Genomic DNA, 21,527 nt, shown 5'->3' on the forward strand with positions numbered 1-21,527 from the left:
GACTAAAACAGATATCACCTTCCCAGAATTAGAAGATTATTGGTATGACTTTACTTTTATTGCTCTAGTTGTATACCATTTTAACTCCAGTTAATTCGGGGCTATTTCTTTTTTTTATAGCAATGATAGAATCATGGTCATAGCCAACACTAGTCGCTAACAGAACATCACTGATAAAAAAAAAAAAAAAAAAAAAGACTATATTAAAACATAAGCTGTTACAAGCAACACCACCATCTAATAAAAATAAACAAATCAGTGGGCTTCAACACAGTATCTACATTTTCATCCCACCTGTTCCCAGTGCTAGAGAGAGAAGCATTCAGACTTACTTTGCCATGAGTGTTGAGTGTTGAAAGAGCTGCATCTAGCATGCACTTCCTGACTTCAGGACTGCGATCGTTCAGGGCGTCCGGTACAAAAAACTGAAAGAGTGGCTTCACCTGAGAACTGTCCAGATGCTGTGAGAGCTTGTTAAGGGCCAACGCTATGCCACACCTGTAAAGACAGTGAGCTGGGTGAGCTTAGTGACTTTTGACAGCATTTGCTTGAGGTCTCAAACATATCTGCTATCAACAGTACATTAAAGAAATTAAGAGATAAAGAAAGACTATGAAATCAGAGAGCTTCAGAGCGTCCAAGCTAAGTGCATTTCATTACATAACCCCATGCTAAGGTTCCCAAAAGAACAACAATCCTTCAGCCAAATAATGCCTGTTATGCTGATTAAGCGTTACAGATACTTGGGCCAACACACAGACATCAGGATCACTTCATCTACTGCTGAAATACAGCAGCTGTACATCAGCACCTCAGCACTAAACAAATGATCCTAAGAGAGCAAACAAGATCTCCAATTAGACCTGCACAGGGCATGCAAGTAGACAAAAAGTAAGTCTGCAAACGGGAATTTTTTCAGTTCATTAGGGCTAGCACTGCTGCCTGCTTCTCTTGCAATAATCACTTGCCCATACAGAGGTGGGAATCCAGTAAGATAAGATTCAGAGACTGATAAGGAAAGATCCTGTTCTTAACAGAGGGGCATAGAGAAGATAGCACCAAGTATTTGGATGGAAGTGAGAGCATCCCAATTTGGAGTGCCCAGCCTGCTTGAGGGGCACAAATATTCTTAACAAGAAGGAACCATGAAATCAGCAAGTCAATATAATGTGTCTTTTGTCCTTGAACATTCCCTTATAGAAATATAAGCGTAGAAAACTGCCTGGATGTATAAATAAAAATCTGGAACACTGCATTGGGATGCACAGGAAGTGAGGAGATAAAAGTGAAGATAACTGTACCTTGCTTCCCACTGGTCAGGTGGTGATTCAGATATCACTCGTCCCAAAGCATCCAAAACTGGAGGTGGCCTCTGCAAGGAGGGAAATTTCATCAGAATGCCTTTTCCAAGGACACAAGCACAGAGAACACTGTCAGGCATACCTGCAATGCCATTTTTAAAACACTGCAGAGAGGTATGATACCATTAGCAGAAGAGCATAATAAAAAACAAGCAGAGTGCTAGTTTAGGACCAAAAAAAATTAATTCTAGTCCCTACTCTGCCACAGTCTTCCTGTATCACCTAAGCCATATCATTCACCTGTGCAATGAATGGTGCCATTACTCGCTGTTAACTTGAGGACCAATACATTAAAGTCTGTGATAAGCTCAAACAGCAACAGTAAACTTCATGCATATCCTCAGAGCCAACAAAGGGAAAAACGGTCTTTTAAAAAATAGAAAATACATCAGAAGCTTGGGCCTGTCAAGCCTTTGGGACAAAAGTACTTACATAGAGCTTCTCCTGGTAAATCTCTGTAAGTTTATTCATAACCTCTGCTGCCTGGTTTTGATACTGAGCTACAGCTCTGGAAAGAGCTTCAGCACCTGCTTGTCGCACTGCCTCTTCATGATAGATGACATCTTTAATCAGCAGAGAACAGAGGTCAGGCTGCAGCTCCAGACCCATGGACTCCCACAACCTGCAGACACACAGAAGCAACAGATCACCTTTCAGGTAGAGAAGCCACAGTTACGTGCAATATAAGGCTGACCCAAACCTGCCCTCTGCCTGCAGGAGACTAAGCCCCTGCCTATAAAGCTTCACAAGGTGAGCAATCGAAAGACCCCCTTACAATCCATTCAGCTAGGAAGAACTCTCACCTCTCTGCCAACTTCTGTATTTCATCTTCCACATCAAACTTTACTACCCAAAGGCGACGCAACAGATTCAGTCCATTCTTTTCATCACTGTCTGGGGTTGGTAGAACCATTTGTAGCTCCATCAGTCCCTGAATTAATTTACAGGAGAATCAGTGCAAAGATCTGATTTTAGAAACAGATACTTTAAAACACTTGAAACTTTTGCAAAGTCAAGCTCTCAGTAATTGGAAATGTCAAAATTCATGCACACTTGTGCAGCACTAGGTTGTGCTCTGGTGACTACAGTCTTTTCTGTTCCTAAGAACAGAGAAACTAGCTCAGGAGAACTTAGCAGAAATTTGTTTGATGGCAAAGAAAAAAAAAAAGCACCCTCAGTTTTTTTGGTTTTATCTTCTTTGAAGTGACTAAGCCTGAAGCTTTCCAAAAACACCAGGCCCAATATAGACAAAGCAATTTTTTGACAGCTTCTCCCTTTGAGACTAAGCTCTATGCAATTTTAAATAGAAAATGTTAAGCTGTTGTAATTACACTTGTTTTAACAACACAAAAGTATGGATAGACCCAGAGTGTACTCTTTTCCACCAGGTAAATCTTGCACAAAGAGCATTACTCACAGCATTAACATTCAGTAGCTAAAGCCTCCTCCTGCAGACATATTGCCCAAGGACTAGGATCACAGCTGAAGCCTCTCTTCAACAGTGTTGGAGAAGATTCACCTCCCCAAAAATGAAAAAAGTCAGTGTAACCATGAGTTGTTCCCACCTACCCGGAGAGCTGCATCTCGAACATTCATGCACGGAGACTGCAGGGCCTGCAGTAGCACATCAATCTCCTCCTGTTCCGCATAGGCACAGCCATCCTCCCCGCTGCTACTCGTGCACAGGGAGGTCAGTGCGTTGGAAGCTAGAACCTGAAATGCCGAGAGGAAGCATTAGAGATTCCACCACTGCCCTCTTCTTCTCTGCATTTGATCAAAGGGAGTGCAGGTGGGCGTTGAGTGCTATCACAAGCAAAGAAATTCTGAAAGAACAGAGAAGGCTTCAGGATGAAAACAAGAACTGAGTTCAGTCCAATCCCATGCCATTTTGTTACTATTTATCTTTCTGCCACCTCACCCTTTTGATCAAACTTTACTTCTGGTCACTGATTTTTTTCAGCTGAACAAGGCCTTAGAGAAGGAATAAAATAACACCTGGGGAAAACTGAAGACTGTTTGATGCATAAAACTCACAGGAAAAAAAAGACACAGGTATTTTAACCACCCCCCTCCAATACCATAAACAGAGGAGACAAATGATGATGTATCAACCACCAGCCTCAGGGAGCAGATTGATGTATTTCCCTCAGTTAGATGTTGATGAAACTGAGGCAGAATCCTGATAGTTGTTATGAAGCCGAGGACTCACCTGTAACCGTGGAGAACCTGTTCCTATCACCCGGGTCAGCAGAATCAACATGTCCTTTCGGGGCAGCAACTCTGGGCCATTCTGAAAGAGGAGGAGGGGAGAAAAACCCTTACGTCTTGTGACTCCAAAGAACTTTGCCTGTGTATGACCGTCCTTATTTAAGAACCACAATAAAAAACTAGGTCTAAGCACATGACCCAAACCTGTGACAGAAAACAGTCGTACGTTGTTAACTAACTAGTAGAATTAATCTGCATTGTCCAGTTTACACATTAGCTGTTTCATCCCCTCCCTCAGCTGTACAGCTGTTGAGGAAGGTCACCTCATCCCCACAGCTCTCACTTACCTCATCTACCAGCAAAGCCTGACCATTTGCTGATGATCTCAGCTGAGCATGAACCGTAAGGATCTGCAGAATCTTGACCAGGAACTCCTCCTTGTCTTCACTGGTGTGGGGCGTCTCGATCATAACAGTCTTTAGGAGAGGAAAAACTAAGGAAAATGCTGGAGCTGATAATGGGGCAGCACCTGTGAAAAGGAAAAAGAATCCTGTGAGCAGAACAGCAGAACTGCTCACCATTTTACAACACTGACTGATGCAAAATGTACACTTTGTAGGTTGTAACAGATATTGCCAGCTTCAATCTTATGTACAAGCTTGTCAAGTGACTCCAAGTATTTCTGTGCCCCTAAAAGCACAGGGTCTACGGGATGATGTCTTGTGTACCTGGACTTAACCCATACAGACACAGCACTCAGCCTGTTGAAGGCAGCTTGCACAGCCTGCCACCTGTTTAGTCCCTATCACTTTGCCGCTTAGTGGCAGCAACATTAGGCCTCCAACACTGACATTAGGCACTCAGATCTACCTAATGTTCTTGCTTGCTACCCTGATGAGCTGGCTTTAATTAAAGTCATATTAGAATTACAAATTACTTCCAATACTATAATATTTCAACGCATGCAGCAAATGCAATTTGCTGAGCAAAATCTATTGAAACAATTCAGTGGATTACAGTACATGGACATGCAAAACCATGGTTTTGTCTATACAGACCATACTCAGTGGATGGAGGAGACATGACAAAATTAAATCATTACACAATCAGCGTTGAAATTAAAAATCTAATATTTAAATTGTATTAAGTTTGCATCTACACTCTCTGAGAATTCACTTGAATTAAACTAAAAAAAAGGTTAATTTTATTCAAAGCAACAGGGATCTGATATTATTTAACTAACTCGTTTTTAAAGTTGCTTTGTCCCAAAGTAGCAGCTTATTTGCCAGCTGTATTCCTTTTAAACACTTCCTAGCAACCTAACAAACCTGTCACTCCAACCTTCATTTGGATTCTTGAGAATGAGGTTTCTCTAATTCCGGCACAAGGCTCAAACCCTCTTCCCCTTTGAAAAAATTAGAGCTTTTGGATTCCTGTTGTTAGAGACTTTGATTCTTCCTTCTTACAGGTGCTTTGCTATGGGACATAACAAGTACTTTTTTCATTCTTCCAGTTAGTCCAAAGCAAAACGTTTAAAGAAAATCTGAAAGCTACAATTAGGAAAAAGAAAGAATGATTCTTTCTGGTTTCAAGCTAAACTGTCAGCACCACTTACTTGCTGAGGATGTATACGGTTAAGTGTATAATGTATTCTTGAACATATGCCTGTGGGCCTCTAGTTGGAGCCAGGCTTTTATATATTGTTAAAACTAAAGTACTGGATATCTAGGGAAAACGCTTGCTTTCAACATCCTATCTGTGCTGTCAGAGAATGCCACAATTTAGATTTCTAAGATGCAGATGAAGAGCACTGCAGATACAATACTGCAGTATTAGTCAGCTTATGTAGGGCATAGATACTGCAGAAGTAGTTCAAGAGAGAAATATTAAATACCAAACACACAGAGCTCCTAACTATTTAACATGAATAGTTTAGGTAAAAAACCCGCTATCTCAGATGTGAGATTTTTCTCACTATCTGATTTTACGCTTTTTTTTTTTTTTTAATTATTGGCCAGATATTTTTAGGCTTAAGCAACTGTCCCTCTATATGCAGCAGGAAGGAGAAGGCTTTATCTGAGAAGATAAATGTTCTGTTAAAAGAGTAGCTGGTATTTTAAAATGTATCTTGGCATTTCAGCAATGAATGATAAATTTTACCATCCACAGTATAAACACGTGTAGTCTTTCCTAAGTATCGTGGTAACTGAAGAAAGTAACTTCCACTAAACAGTATTGTGTAAGACAGCACTCAAAAGCATTTTAAGAACTTTTAGGAAAAATTATTTGGGAATACAACTTGACTTGTCCAACAAAGTGTTATGGAACCTACTGCCTTTCTCTTGCTGGAGAAGTGAAAAAAAAATCAAATATTCATTTAAATAAGCACTGTAAGAAATATTGAAGGCAGAACATTTCAAAATACTTCCACTAGTTTCTGGAAATAAGCATTCAAATGTTAATGATCCTGCAATTAATATGGAAATGTATGAAATAACAGAGACACTGAATTATCACAGAGACATTGAGCACTAAAGTGGTCCTCAACATGGTCAACTGCTCCTGCTTAACACTAAAGATTATTTATGTCAGAGTTACAAAACTGCAGATCTGACCAGCAACAGAACTGTACGGGCAGAACTGAATGACTGGGGTAAGGGACCAAGTGGAATCCTAGATTTCTTCTAAAACTTATAAACTGTCTACCACAGCATTTTCTGACTGAGTTAGATGATGATCAGCTCCAAAGCCTGGATGAATCACCTCTATCACTACAGAACACCGCATCTGTAAAGACAGCTTAAGTCATCCCTGCCTCCAAGAGAAGCAGACTTCTCCAACCTCTTAAGAATTCTTACCTATTAGCATGTAGTGATACAAGTACTTGCATACCCCATCATAAAGCAGATTCTGGAATTGATCTATTTTAAAACTAACCCCTGGGTTCATTTTAGCCCAGATCATATTCTTGAACTATAAAAATATTGGTGCTTGCCCTTATGCTATGAAGTAGAAAGGAACTGCTTCTTCTGTAACCATGCCAGAATAAAATATTCATGAACTGCAGTACTACGTAGAAAACAAGAAGCCGCCACAGGCACTTCTCTGCTGAGATCTCAGATAACAAGCAATTATTTTGTCTTTCCACTTAGTCTCACTGAATCACTTACGCTAAGTGGTGGTGAAATGCAAGAACTGTCCTTAGCAAAGATGAGTCTTAATTTCACAACTATTATTTCTGCCTGAACCATTTTAAGAAAAAATTATTGCTGTTTCATTTCTACACTTAACTATACTTGTAATATCTTTTCTACTACTGCCACCACACAAAGAGAAAAAAAAATTAATGAGGAAGTTAAGTTTTTTCGTATCTATGAAAAGACTTACTGGATTTAAAAATAAAAAAGCGAAGTCTCACCTATAAAACATTATACAAACCAAAAAAATAAAAGAACTACGTTACTGGGGCAAGGGGGGAAGAAGGTTAAGATCTACAGTGCTTTTTACCTGTTTCTCCCTTGCCTGTTCGGCTAGGAATGGTGTGGGCATGCAGCAAGCTAACAACTCTGTTGAGAGCAGTAGGCAGCTCTTCTTGACACCAGGAATCATCTAGTTCACATTCGGGTTTCATCAGGCGCAAGGTCACATGGCTCAGTAAAATACCTGGTGTGAAAGAATAAAAAAATATACGAAAAGACTAAAACCCTAAAACCAAACATTTATTGAGAACAAACTCCCAGAACACAGACCAAAGAATTCTAACAAAGCTCTAGGAAACATCCCAGGCTGCAAAAGATGTGCCGAGATGGAAGCACAGCCCCAAAGGCTATAGGGGATATTTTCCTTCAGAAGAGTCACTTTCTGCTGTATGAACACTATTGTGTGTTCCCTCCAACAAGGAGCAAACTCTTCTTGTTTTGCAACACCTGTCATGAAATTTCAGTAATCCCAAGCTTTTCTAAAGACGTCAGCCCAAACCAAGACCTGTCCAGCAGCGGGATCACTAGGACAGTGCAGTCACCTCCTTAAACACTGTTCCATAGTGGTTTTTCTTCTTAGCTGTCTGTGTTATACGGTCACGATTCACAGCTTGTAAGAGGGAGGATTTTGACCACCCTGCCATAAAAATAACGCACCCTGCCATTAAACAGCAACTGCAAATACTAACCAAAGGTTTTAAGTCGAGCAGGCATGACACAGGAAGCTAAGGAAAGAAAAGGATCCTTAATTCTTGGAGCAGCCAAAGGTGATCTAAAAAGTGGCAAGAAGGAGCTGATGAGACCAGGAATGTACTGAGTTAGACCAGGAGGTTTTCTCTTGATAACAGTGTCCAGGAGTCCCAAGGCTGTTTCCAGTTCATTATCAAGCTGTAAGAGAAACAAATTGAAAGATTACCATAAATTACTCTGGTAGCTGCAGGGCTGGCAAAAAAAGATCAAAACTTGCCTCCTTCAGTCGTTTTCTTATTTGAGACTCCTTTTCCAGCTGTGCATGCATTAGTTCTTTCTGCTTGCTAGTTAGTTGCACCTCATCCTTTATTCCTTTCTTCTTCTTTATCTCCTGCAAATAGAGAGCACCATGGACATCAATAACTGGAACTATTAACTCTAAACCTTCAATTAGGTGGAGGAGCAAGTTGGACACCTTGTTTTTCAGAGTTTACTTTTAAAATAGGATGGAAGCACCTGTTTAACAACCCTTGCTGGGAAACTCACACAAGATGCACTGAACAAGAGATGAAGAGAAAAACAGGCATTACCAACTAATAAGTACACTCACAAATCAGTAGAATACAGCAAAAATTGATACAAATATAGGCACAAGAGAAACTGATATACACAGAAACAAGAAAATAAAATACTGAGGTATTGAAAGAAATACAGTTAATCTTTCCCAAAAGTGTACACACAGGTATGCCAAAAGCCATGCACAAAACAGATGAGATAGCTTTGTGTCTCAGCCATCACTAATGGCTTTCCTGTTCCCATCACCTCACCTCCTTCAGCTCCAGCTCAATGATTTGTTCCTTGAAAGAGTAAGCTTTATTCTCCCTCTTCATGTTAGCCTTTTTCATACTGTCCTGTTGAGCACTGAGAAAGGAAGCAAAGAATCAGCACTACTCTGAAGAAAGGTTCAGGCACACAAATCTAGGAACTTCTGTGCAGAAAAGAGTATCTGACAAACCCAAACCCACTCACTCACTGACGAGATGCCAGCAGGAATCAATCCCCATGTTCACAGAAAAAAGAAATTATAGTCTTACCTCTGTATTATAGACTTGTCATACAGTTCTCCCTCTGGTGTCTTCATGATGGCAAATTCCTCTCGAGTAACCTGGCACAGAGCTGGATTCTCCATTGATGCTGAGATAGTGCTGATGAGCTGTGGGAGCACTCTGCCAGGTGAAAGCAGGGAGAGAGATCCCACTGCATTCATGGATGACTATCAAGAAAACAAAGGAAAATCCACTATGATCAGTATTCCTTGATACTGTTTCAAAAGAGTATGCCCTGCTGAAGTAGGCCATGTTACATTCTTTGAGAGCAACACCCTTGAAGTTCTATTTCATCATCCACTGAGTACCAAAACCTTATCTAGAATTCTATTCAACTGCTGATACACATCCCCCTACAGCCTTAAATCCCAGCTTTTTTTTTTCTCCACTGGATTTCTCTTTGAACCTGCTTTTCCCCCTCCTTACAGACATATCTCCTTTCTGACAGACCAGTTAGCACTGAACTCCTCCAAAAAAATTTTTTGTTCCAAAGTATCTGCGCATACAAACAACAGAAAAGCAGAAGTTTATCACCTGGTTTTCTGGAGTGTAGGCAGTGAGTCTGGGTAGTATGTCATTCAGGTGTTTGGTAATAAAGTCTTTGGGATCTATCTTCATCTTGATGAGGAGGGCTGGCCAAAGACCTGGCTGTACTGCCACTAGCATGAAGAATAAATAAACATAATGAATATGAAGCAGATTACTAATACAATGAAACAAAAAGCTAAAATTAAAAAAAAAAAAAATCTGTTGTTCGTGAGAGTGGTTTTATCCCTTCACTTACCTAGAGACGGATGATGGCTCACCAGCAGCATCTCCAGAGCCAGCTTTTCTGTCTCAAAGGAATCCACATCCAGCCCCGCCACACTTGAGATGACACACAGTGCCTCGTGAAGTACACGGGGAGGAATGTACGTCTTTCCTAGCTCTGACAACTCTCCCGACTCCATCACCAGAACCTCCTGAGGCATAACCTAGGGGATAATTTGTCATTAACATCACAGCAAGCTTTCCTGAGCACACTTTCCTACAGGAACACCATACTGAACACCAGAAATCAGCTCCCTCTGAAAGTGCTAGCAACCTCAAGTTTTCCAATAAAATAAAGGGTGATAATGGAGCCAAAGCAGAGTGCTGACAGTGGTGGAAAGACTAAGAGCAGAAGACCATACTAGATTTGGCAAGGCAGGGTAAAATAAAACTCAAACTATCATTTTTAGCAAAGAGGACTTTGGAAAAGGTTTCACCAGTTGGCTAGGAACAGTACGCCCAGCTTCTGCTGTCTAATTTTACCCAGTATCTTTCAAAAATACCTTATTCAGGCTTCGTCTGTGAAATGGAAATACTGTTTATGAAGTCTCACCCTTGGTACCTAAATAATGCAACTTAACCTATTTAGCAACTTCACGTGGTGCTGGCTTAGCAGCATGCCCAATAATACAGGTTTTAAATTTATATTTTTTTTTTGATACTAGTTGTTACTGAAGTATTTATACTGCATTTGTTTTAAACAGGCAGTCTGAACTGTTAGCCAGGGCCAAAGAACTAGGATACTGAGAAAGGATCTACATACCTTGTCTTCTAGTGGGGATTAAATTTGCTTTTTAAATGATACAAGAACATGGAAAACTGCAGCTTCCTCCCCAAGTAATTTGGAATAATGTGGCTTTTGTGCATATAAGGAAGACTAGGCAGCCTCACACACCAGGGACACTAACAAAATAATAGCAGTAATCTAGGAACAAGTGGCATTTCTAGAAGATCACAAAGCTGGAACTGAGTCCTTTTCCTAGCACACTGTATGTCAACATTAACAGCAAACCTAGGGTATGGAGCTGATGGGCAGCACACAAGCAGATAAGCAGGGACGAGGCTTCTTGACTGCTCACCTTATGAGAACTGAGAACCACTTTCAGCTCCTCCAAGAGCCCATAAGCCAGTTTATACCCTCCCAGAGAGGACAAAAGCTTCCTGACTGTTTGATGGGCCTGTCTTCGAACATGCCAGGTCCGACTCAGCAGTACTGCAATAAGGGCACGGTGATACTGCCTGAAAATGGAGAAATAAACAGGTCGAGCAACGGAGGTAGCTCTGCAAACCACCTGGCCACAAAAGCACAAAGCATTCAGCATTTTGTGCAAAGTCCCAGGCCCACCCTCTCCTGCATAAACATTCAGGGTCAGACCCAGATCAGTAACAGCACTCTACGTACTGAACTTTACTTTCAGGGAGCCGCTGTGCATGATCCAAGAGGAGACGCTCTGTCAGCTGCAGTACAGTACACATTGCTGTGGGAAAAGACAAATATTTAAAATAGCATGTGATTTAATACAGAAGGAGATTTTTTTTCTTAAGAATGAATAAACAGCAATCAGCACACAATAAAATAACTGCCAAAATTGAGCCTCTACATAAGCTTCTCAGTAAAGCTAGGAACAAGTCCAATTAACATCTAACAAGACTGGAAACAGAATCATGAGCTAAGAGAATCGTGGTTAGCTTCACTCCAGCAGATTTTCCTTAACCAGTATGAGAGGCCTATTTTCATGTGAGTAAACAGAGCAAATCAAATAAGAAGCACCATACTCACTGCATCAATACTGTTAATTCCCAAGCATTGCTGAAATGTCTTATGTGACAATAAAATGCTTAATAAATTCATTAAAAAGCGCATAACGCTGTGGGAGCGATAGCTTTTGTATTTTACCACATACTATCATCCGAGCTTTTACTGTCACTAGACCCTTTAGTTTGCATATCAATGTCCAACCACATCATAAAAACAGGAGCAGAAAGCCCTGAAATGTAGGGTAGGTTATAACCCATATTAAGTACGATAACAGGTTGCTTTGGAGATTCAATGCATCAGATAGCTTGGGGATGTTAAATACATTGGCTGGATGTTTTTGTTCATTAATAACCAATAACAAATCACGACAATGCTTACTCTCAAAATTACCAGCATTAGTTTTGGGGATTAACATCCTAATGGACTGATAAACAATTTTCCAGATCATATTGTTTCAGGATACCTGCAGACTTGGGAAGGAAAATGACTGGATATACACATTGCCCATTGCCTTCAGCAAATAATGATCACAGCAAGCAAAGAAATTATGCTAGTTCTCATTTACCTCTTCAGAGCTTTGTACAAAAGATAAATGAACTCATTTCAGAGAAACGATTCATGAACTCATTTGCAAGGCTTTCAGTTTAAAAGACAGTCAGTGATGTTTCTGTGGGGCACTTTCTTTTTTTTCCAATTAATCTTTAAACACAAGAGAACAAAATAGAGCATGGATAGACTAATGTATAACCCAATTGATTTCTTATCTGTTACTACTCTTCCTCCACATTATCTTACAAGCTTCCTCTGCAAGTATTCTTCTCCAACCTTATTTTACTTTTCCCCATCTTCTTCCTAATTTTATGCTTATCCATGTCCCTTAGATTGGCCGCAACTATCTACTTACAAGCTGGAACACCACACACTTTTTTGAATTGGAAAGACCTTCACTGAATATAAAGATTTGGAATTGTAAATGTTTGATAACATAGGATAGAAACATTAGACATTAATTAATTCACTGCCAGGTTACAATTAATTTAGATATACTTCTAGAAGAGAGCATTGCTCATTTCAATCTGAAAATGGATCCCCAAGGACCACAGAACAGGGCTAACAGCAAAGTAGCTTGCTTAAGTAATAGAATTAAACAGTAACAGGATACGCAATAACTGATAATTTACCTTCCTCTGAAGCGGATTGCAAGAACTTCTCAGATGTAAAAATTTGTTTTTTCTCATCCAGAATCAGCTGCCAGAAGCTGCTCAACTTAGACTCTGAGAAGAAAAGCAAAGATGTCTATCAAGGACTTATCAAAATGAGTAAGAACTTACCAGGTTACAGAGAATACAGTAAAATTCTGTCTCCTGAAATTTTTGAAGCTATTTCTAGTTTTTGCTTGTCTTCACTTACAAAGCCTCTCATCTCCCATTTAGAACTATAAGCATGTCTAAAAAACACCTGTTGAAAAAAATATATTTCTCTGACTTACACTTGTGAAACGTAAAATCTGTTTCACCTTAATTTTCATAGGGCAAGACTCCCTAAAAATGAAGAAAAGGAGAAAGCTGATGTGTTGCTTTTGACAGACAGAACACATCTGGATCTTATATCCTGGCAGATGTATGAATTCAGACAGTTCTTGCAATATGTTCTAATGGAAAACAGAATTCCAGTCCTGCAGTTTTCCAAAGATAGTTTGTAAAAATACTACATAAATGGCAAACAAGTTACACTTTGAATGCTTCAACACTTTTAACACTTCTGTCATATCCTAGCATGTAAGGTCTCAATTAATTTTTTGTCAGAGCAAAGAGAAATACTGCCCCAAGTGAATGGAAGCTGGAATTTGCAAAGCCACAGAAGAGCAAGAATTTCTTATTGACAGAACCAGGAGAGATCAGAATAAATCTTTCCCTGTTTTATCAAAGGGCAGTGATTCTCTGCTCAGAAGCAATATATGGATTAAGGAATAGAACCTGAGGCACACTGTCAAGAAAAAGTGTTATTCCTTAGAGCCTGGTCATATTGGATTCTGCCAAGACGTTTTGTGATCTTACCAGTTTGTCCCTCAATTACAGACATCCTGCAGATCAACAAAGCTGCCGCAACTCCTTCGGTTACCATGGGAACCTGAGTACTTTGGGATGCTGCTTTTTCTACTGTCTGGATCAGCATTGGCAGCAAGTCCATTGCCTGTAATAATGTGTCACCTGAGGAGACAGACAGAGACAAACTGCAAAACAAGATCCTTCACACCTTAAACCAAAGGTATCAATGGTTCTTCTGTTGTTACAGCACAAGAAGCAAACCAGACACAGATGGGGAAGACTCCCAAAGCACTGCCAATCACTCCTGTGATCAAACTTTAGCTATGAGGATGATAACCACTTTAGTCCTTTCCTCACAGATAAAAGGGTCCCATCCCACTACTAGTTTCTGTTCACGGGATGCAAAAGAAAATGCTAATCCGGTTACATAAAAGGAACTAGTTCAAATCACAGGAAGTCTGATGTTAAAACTATGTTTCTCTGAGAGCGCAGAAGTAAATTCCTGGCAAGCCACAACCATCTGTTCCATCTCAAATGTTCAGAAGCCAAGGAATCCCGCTGATCTGTGACCCTCGCGTCTAAGGGAACTGAGCTAGACGTTCCAGCTATTTCCAGAAGCAACACCTCAGACGATGCCAAAAAAAAAAAGAAACAGAAGACACTGATTTTGTACACTGAGTATTTGCAGGTAGTGTTTTAACCATAAACCTGTAAGAGTTAGAATCTTTATTTTTTAAGTTGGATACTTCACCTACTGGGCCAAAGTAATGGCAGCCAGCATGCCAGTGCTGAGTAAATTGTTTTGGAATATGAATGTCTTAGGCCGTGATCCCTCTAACAGCTGCACACCTCACACATGTAATCCCCCCTGCCTCTGCAAAGCATGAGCAACTTTAGGTTTCCCATACTTTACATGTATCTCTATGAAGGGACCAGCCTCCTGTGAAACCTAACTAGTTTTTAAAGTGGTTGGTGGGTTTTTTCAGCCCTAGGATAACACAGAAATTCCCAGCAGCTATAATAGAAAAACATGGAATTTTAATTCTACTCATATCCATGTTGAGAAAAAACAAATGGCAAGTTCATTGTACCTAATAAAATAGACCAAGTTATTCATCTCTCAGGAAAACATGTAACAACTTTTCAATTCATACTGCCTCAACAAGAGAGATCTCACATACAGAGAGCAGACCTATCACCTATTGAACTGCAGATGAAGTGCTGAAGTCAGCACAGGGAATACAACCAACTGAGGCAAATCTGAAAAGGATCACCAACGGCTGTGAAGATTTCAAAAACATATTCCTTCAAAAAAAAAAAAAAAAAATTAAGCTCCTGAGCATCAAAACTGCAGCCCACAATACCAGTGTTATGGACCAAGCAAAAGCATGGTCCCTTAGCTAGAAATACTGCAATCTATAAAGCAAATCAATCCAAAATTACTTTGGGGTATATGAAAAGACAGCACAACAGATAGTGATACTTAGTTATACAAGGAGATACGATATCTTTAAAGGCTTGAAAGCAAAAGAGACTTCAAGGAGAAAAATGAAGGTTAATGAACAGGTATCACCTTACAAAATCTCTCTTAACCCACACAGTTATCTACTATATCAACAAGAACAGAAGTTGATTACTCATTTCTTAAGCCACACAGTCAAGAGAGTTATTAATAGCTGTGCAGTTTTACCTTTGAAAGAAGCTAGCATGCACTGCAGGTAGGCATGCCTCACAGCTGAAGTGGAGGTTTTAAGGCTGAAGGCTTTCTTTAGCCATTCCACCAGCTTCTTAGGGACTTCTGTGGTGAACCGAACACACCAAAGAGCCAGGACAGAGACCGCATGAACCAACGTGCCTTCATGGACTAGAAAGTAACACAGGGCTCACATCAGTACAGCAGTTACACAGAACACAGGAACACATAAAACAGAAAGCAGATAATGTTGGGGTGAGGAAGGACAAGAATGCACGTGCTTCTAACAGGCATAGAGTTGTCTCCACAGGGCTGCTCTTCAAAATGGTGCAATGTATTTTATAGCACAACATGAAAAAATCAGGATTTGTCCTAAGTAACAGGCCGTATGAAAAGCCTGCTCAAGATGAAAGCAGCTTAACAAATCCAGAAAAAAAAGCAAGAGATCTCACCTTCTTGTTGCAGAAAAGGGATGAAAAGCTCAGCCACAGTTCCGGTCAGAGCTTGGCTAGATGTCCCAGAAACCACATGGTGACTAAGGCTACCGATCCCTGAAAAGAAAAACATCTCTCATTAGTTCCTAAAGTACCAGCGCTTGCTGTAAAACCTCAGAACAATTGCTTTTGAGTCCTTGCTCAGACATCTCTTTCTCATAACTACATCTGGATGTCACATCCACCATGAAACAATGTTACAGGACGCTGTCTTCATTTTTACCCGAGACAGTCACCTCCTTCCTTGCAGAAAACATTTTAGCCTACTAGCCAACTATTTCCATTGAAGAGAAAGTCAAGAATTTACATGCAGTATCCAGCACCCTGTATGACATTAACCACAGCCAACAGAGAATAACCAGGCAGGGATTAATTCCTAAAGGCTCAAATACGGCTTCTTCTCATTCAGCCATCGGCTGGATTTGCTCCACTAGAGAAGCAGCTTTCTTTTAGGATCCTCACCTGAAAGGACACTCATCTTCTGAGCAACAACTGTCAGCTTCCCTTCCGAGCCTGCCAACAAGAAACAAATGGGTGACTGCTGATGCACAGACAGGCAATCACAATGTGCTACATCAGCTATCTTCTCTAAAATACCCCTGACCCAGGCTGAGCAGCCCCTACCATACAGACAGTCAAAATCAACAGAAAAAAATACACAAAACACACCTTGAAGCCAAAAAATCTTTATTCACCTCTGCTACTTATCATACAATTTACTCACCCCCTAAGATGGCAAAAAGGTGTCTGCTCAATGACTCCACAGCTGAAGGATCACTGCACTGTCGAGCCAAATTCTTTAATGCAACAACTGCTTCATCCATCAGCTGCACACTGTTGGATTTCAGATGACCTAGAAAATGATGCACGAGCTAAGAGCTCTCTATCACAAACTGCATAAAATCAGCGAGACAAGGATGTATCTTTGCATGTGGCCTGACTCAGCTTCTGGAACGTCACATGAACTATTCCAGTGCCAAGTTACAGTATCATCCTCCCACCCAAATAAATCAACCTCGACACCAGCGATCGAATTCTTATACATACAGCCATAAAGGTGAAGCAAGACTTATTCTGAATTCATCATTCCCTCCAGAATTAAGTACTTACTGGCCAGTCCTTTCACAATGTCCAGAGCGTACTGGCTAAGATCCAGGTTCACAGACAGGAGCAAACAAGAGATTGCTGAAGACAGAAGAGATTATGTCATATTAAATTTGTTAAGAAGCTGACTTTAGCATTTTAATACTTCCTTCCCCACAGAACACATCAAGAGCAGGCAGGGCCAGTAAGGACTAGGGATGAAAAGCACGGAAACTGATGCCCAATCAATAGATTAATTCAGGATTATTCTTAGCACTCAGCTGTGAAATTCTGTTCTCAGTGTAAATCATAGGTACCACATACCCAGACACTTGGGATCACACCACAAATGTTGCTTCTCCACATCCAGCCCTTAGACACCAGACAATCCCACTGCCTATGCCCACAGGCCCATAAGCATAGTCCAGAGGGATGCACACCCCCCACAACTCCAGGACTGAGGAACAACTGTTCAGGCTCTTTGGCAGAGCACTGTACAGAGATGACAGACTCACTTTCAATTACATTCTCAGGACTTCGCAGCAGGGATTTCTGCAGTGTTGGCAAAACTAAGTCCTTGAACTCAGCATGAGAGACGTATCGAAGAATTGGGGAACAGCTGTCCTGCAAAGGGAACAAAGCACTCAGCACAGCAGCGGGCACCACACACAGGACAAAAGCATCAACAGCCCTGGAAGAGTTCTTCTCACCAGCACGTGCTTCTGAGGCTTTGTCTTGCTCATAAGGATGGTCTTCATGTAGAAATCCAGAAGAGCACTCTGAACAAGCAGAAACACCAATTACAGCCAGGCTGCAACCCACACAGCTCCCTGCATGCCACTGACAAGCCAGGCTTGACACCCTGCCTCACCTTCCTCTGGAAGGCAGCCCTAACCACCAAGCAGAAGCTTTGTGTGATGGTCGAGCAGAGATCAGGGCTCTCTGCTTACCCGCCAGCCTAATACTCAAACCCACTAAGACTAGCTGCTGCCTTCCCTTCCTACAACAAGGGAGAAGGCAGAAAGCTGCAGGGCTGGCTGGCTGTGTAAAAGCACAGGCCAGAACAAAGACCCACATACCTGGCAGCTCCCTCTATAAATGCATCCCATTGTTTTAACCAGAATTGCATTACTACTGAAATGATGGATAATGAAACCAGGGGCAGACAGAAAGTACCAGCTTCGCTGACACATCTGTCCCCCAACCTTCTCCGTGATGAAAAGCAATGCTACTTATTAAAAAAAAAAAAAAAAAGCAGCATGCCAAGCATGGCAGATTTACCTTGTGGCGTTTGATGATGTCAATCTCTTTCTGGGCTGTGCAGAACTGCACCACCAGTCCCAGCATGGCAGCATAGCTCTGGTTTGGTTCAAGACCGAGAATGACAGACAGGTACTGATCCACCAGATCTTGATTCTAATGAGAAAAAAAAAAAAAAAGCACATTAACACAACAGAAGCTAGAACTGCTGCTGAATAAAGCTACATGAAGTATAGCTCACCTCTTTCCACAGCCTGTTCAGTTTCTTCACTGCCCCAACCACTGCCTGCTTATGAGAACCTCCCAAGACTTCCAAGAGGAGTAAGCACTGAACCTCCACCTGCCAAGGGAAACAGCCAAGACAGCCCGCATGAACCTGCTTCTCAGAGAGCTTGTATCAAACAAGAACTGTCAGATGCCTGTGATTAACTCCATCCGCTTATGAAGAAGTTCTTAGGCTGTGTAAGTTCTTCCAACACGCAGAATTAGGGAGCTGCACTGTTTTCATCCCATATATACCACTTTACAGAACTACATATAACAGTTTTGGAAACTCTGACTTTGAAAACAGTAATTTATATCAAGTTATGCCTCTTCTTGAAGTGTATTCCAACTATATTCCAAGGTGCTGTGAGCATGGTCCCAGGGACAGATTGTTAACACAGGTAAAAGAAAGCAAAAGGCTACTTAAAACCACGACAGAATATCACGGGCAAGGCAAGGAAGCAGAAGGAGTTCACAGCATGCCTTGGAGGCACAAATTAGGCTAGAAACACAGGTATACACCACAGTGTACAGAGCAAGTCTGCTCAGGTGTAAGACTGCCCCAGTCTCATGCTTCATACATCTCCTGCCTTCCCCAGCAGAACAGGAGAGGTAAAAACACCAGAAAGCAAATAAGATCATCTTATAAACCCAGGTTTTAACATGACTTTATCAGTCACATTCAGATTTACGTGCAATGTTTCAGCAAACTCAAGAAATTAGAAGTATTCAAGTCCTCAACTCCAAGGGGTATTTCTGCAAACCAAGAAGAACCTACCAGTTTTTTCCACGTTTCCCCCTGTCTCTTGTCAGGCGTCGGAAAGACTGTGCGAACCAGCAGGCACGTCCAGGAGAGCGCCAGCAGAGCTGCAGACCCACTGCTCTTACTGTAGTGGAAACAGAAGGCAGGTAAATCCACAGCCCTCCACGTAACACTCTATAACTCCTACTAAGTCAAAACTGGCTCATCTACACCACCCCAAAACACCACCTCATTACTGAAACTATCTTATAGCAGAAAAAAAAAAAAACAGCTAAACTCGCAACTTTTAAAGGAAATAACTGGTGTTTGTAAGCTCCGATGGCTTTTGCTTGATGTGTTTCAGCTCCTGTTTAAACTCAGAACTTGAATGGCAAAGGGAGGCTAAATCTCACCTGCTGGGAATGAGAAAACTTAGCGTGAGAAAGACCATTTTTTGGTCTTTCCAGCAGCATTATAGCAATGAGTTAAATATTTCGCCGACTGAGACTGCGCAAAAAGTGACTCAAGATTTCTCATCTGCTGATCATCTTGACTGTCAGAGCTTCACAGCCTTAGATTGCCAAAGCATTTCACAGCTTACATTCCCCCCGGCACACCACTCAGCTCTGATTTATGCCAACTCTCCCTCCTCCCTCTCCTTCAAGTGGCAGAACCCACCTCTCAGCTCCCTGAGGATCCCCACCCCATTTTCCTCTTCTCTCAAAAAGTGAAACAAGGTAACAAATCACCCGATGTACTGACAGTCACCTGAGGAGCAAATACTGCATCACTGCAAACCTTTAAACTGAGACCTGGTATTTTTTTTTTAGAAGTACTCCCCTGTTAAGCCAGGAGGCAAGAGGTGGGCGAAGGAGGTGCAGGATGGCACTCTGGGGCCTCCATCAGCCTAAAAAAAAAAACCTACAGAGAAGAACCCTAGGGAGAAACAAGCCCTACTTGGTGTTTGCAGCTGCTACCGCTATACAATAGCAGCTCGTTTCTCATCTGAACATCAAACTTCATTATCTTCCTGTCAATAATAAATCTTGAATTCCAGCAGCTGAACACGGGATGGGTAGGAACTCCCCTTTCCTAATCATTTTGGAGACTGTTTCTTCCTGAGAGTTTATTCCTCATCATTCCAGACTTAAGTTTAACAAAATAAAACTGTAACTTAGACCCGATCCACCAGCAGTGGATCAAGAAGATTCTGATTTCACAGAAGACATGAAAGAGGTTAAAAGAAGTAAAATTTGAGCAGTCATTACGTTATCCCTGAATGCTTTTAACAGCTCTGGCAAGCAGCAGCAAAGCACCCATACCCAAGGCAAGAATAACCACCACCAATTGCAAAGTGATTCCACACAAAGCAACTCATCCCGCACCTGGGAGCTCCGGCCCTGCCGCTGATCCCCGAGGACTGAAGTGACTGCAGGAGGTTCTTTGCTGTTGCGTCTGGCTGGGACTCTGCGAGCTGCTGAAGCGCCAGCTGCAGGGCTCTGCGGGATGCCGCATCGCTGGCGGGAAGGAAAAATGGATCTCTGTGAAGTTATAAACCCTGCCAACATTGCACGTATTACTACCTTGCGTCACGCAAAGGGCTCTGCTTCCTCATTTCAGCTAATAGCTGCTTTATCCTTGCTGCTCTGAGAAGTGGAGGTTTCTGGCAGAAAGCTCTGTTCACTTCCTCAGCTGGCAGAAATTACGCTGAGGCCCTCCAGCAAGTTGCAAAAGAAAACACAAGTCCTGAGCAGCTCCTCTGCAACAGGGCACAGCTTAACCCAGTCTAAAAGTGTCTAAAAGGCATCTTGCTCTGGCTTCACACTGCTGAACTGAACTGCAGGATGCAAGTTTTAATTTCAAATAAAAGCGAAGCGCAAGGTAAACACTGTGAAACTTTTTAATGTCAAACCTAACTTGAGAGCCTAATCACTAGATGTCATCTTCCCATGTCACATACATCTATGGGACTCTGCACAGGAAGATTCCCAAATGCTCCATGCCTGTTTAATTGATAAATTACCTCGGTTTACTAATAGATTAAACAACACAGCCTTTCTACATCAATTTACTCACCGGTATCGGTGCAGGGTAAGGCAGAAGAGTTTGCAAAGGCCTTTCACTGCACCCTCTGGAAGATCTGTAACAGATTGGATTTCAGCATATTTCTTTGTAAGTCATTGGGGTCTTTAATGCACCCGAGCACCCTGAAACTAAAATCAGTGAACTGATCACAGCCCATACACACATACAGAAGTGTTTGCAAGTACCATATTCAGAATTCTCTCTTTTATGTGTACATTTTATGTATTTTTTTAAATAACAGCAAAATCGGAATGCATGCTATTCCGGCTACCTTCAGAGAATGAGAAGCATCAAAAAGACTTTTAAAAATTCATTTCATTTTATTAAGACTGTGTAAAGTCTTCTGGTTGTACTCTCTCTCTTTATATATATATATTTATTTATTTATTTATACATGTGTGTATACAAATACTCCATGAATCATTACAAAACCAAGAGAAGAGTC

The 21,527-nt window shown here is 41.3% G+C and overlaps 1 protein-coding gene across 1 annotated transcript in view; it reads right to left on the minus strand.

Annotated features, from left to right (window-relative positions):
* GCN1 (GCN1 activator of EIF2AK4) overlaps nucleotides 1-21,527 on the minus strand; it is a 42,732-nt gene that overhangs the window by 19,030 nt on the left and 2,175 nt on the right. The window contains exons 3-32 of the mRNA XM_082774120.1: nucleotides 21,074-21,137; nucleotides 20,383-20,514; nucleotides 19,034-19,142; nucleotides 18,233-18,331; nucleotides 18,013-18,147; nucleotides 17,442-17,510; nucleotides 17,247-17,355; nucleotides 16,759-16,833; nucleotides 16,373-16,501; nucleotides 16,111-16,161; nucleotides 15,607-15,705; nucleotides 15,152-15,325; nucleotides 13,471-13,623; nucleotides 12,595-12,687; nucleotides 11,057-11,132; nucleotides 10,734-10,893; nucleotides 9,629-9,818; nucleotides 9,379-9,503; nucleotides 8,833-9,011; nucleotides 8,566-8,659; nucleotides 8,016-8,129; nucleotides 7,738-7,936; nucleotides 7,077-7,232; nucleotides 3,917-4,098; nucleotides 3,571-3,651; nucleotides 2,931-3,074; nucleotides 2,165-2,292; nucleotides 1,794-1,983; nucleotides 1,302-1,372; nucleotides 333-498 (exon numbers count right to left, since the gene is read on the minus strand). Coding sequence (XP_082630246.1) covers nucleotides 333-498; nucleotides 1,302-1,372; nucleotides 1,794-1,983; nucleotides 2,165-2,292; nucleotides 2,931-3,074; nucleotides 3,571-3,651; nucleotides 3,917-4,098; nucleotides 7,077-7,232; nucleotides 7,738-7,936; nucleotides 8,016-8,129; nucleotides 8,566-8,659; nucleotides 8,833-9,011; nucleotides 9,379-9,503; nucleotides 9,629-9,818; nucleotides 10,734-10,893; nucleotides 11,057-11,132; nucleotides 12,595-12,687; nucleotides 13,471-13,623; nucleotides 15,152-15,325; nucleotides 15,607-15,705; nucleotides 16,111-16,161; nucleotides 16,373-16,501; nucleotides 16,759-16,833; nucleotides 17,247-17,355; nucleotides 17,442-17,510; nucleotides 18,013-18,147; nucleotides 18,233-18,331; nucleotides 19,034-19,142; nucleotides 20,383-20,514; nucleotides 21,074-21,137 — 3,746 coding nt within the window. The remainder of the gene's footprint in view (nucleotides 1-332; nucleotides 499-1,301; nucleotides 1,373-1,793; nucleotides 1,984-2,164; nucleotides 2,293-2,930; nucleotides 3,075-3,570; nucleotides 3,652-3,916; nucleotides 4,099-7,076; nucleotides 7,233-7,737; nucleotides 7,937-8,015; nucleotides 8,130-8,565; nucleotides 8,660-8,832; nucleotides 9,012-9,378; nucleotides 9,504-9,628; nucleotides 9,819-10,733; nucleotides 10,894-11,056; nucleotides 11,133-12,594; nucleotides 12,688-13,470; nucleotides 13,624-15,151; nucleotides 15,326-15,606; nucleotides 15,706-16,110; nucleotides 16,162-16,372; nucleotides 16,502-16,758; nucleotides 16,834-17,246; nucleotides 17,356-17,441; nucleotides 17,511-18,012; nucleotides 18,148-18,232; nucleotides 18,332-19,033; nucleotides 19,143-20,382; nucleotides 20,515-21,073; nucleotides 21,138-21,527) is intronic.

The sequence above is a fragment of the Aythya marila genome (genome assembly GCF_965140915.1).
Source record: "Aythya marila genome assembly, chromosome: 17".
Lineage (NCBI taxonomy): Eukaryota > Metazoa > Chordata > Aves > Anseriformes > Anatidae > Aythya > Aythya marila.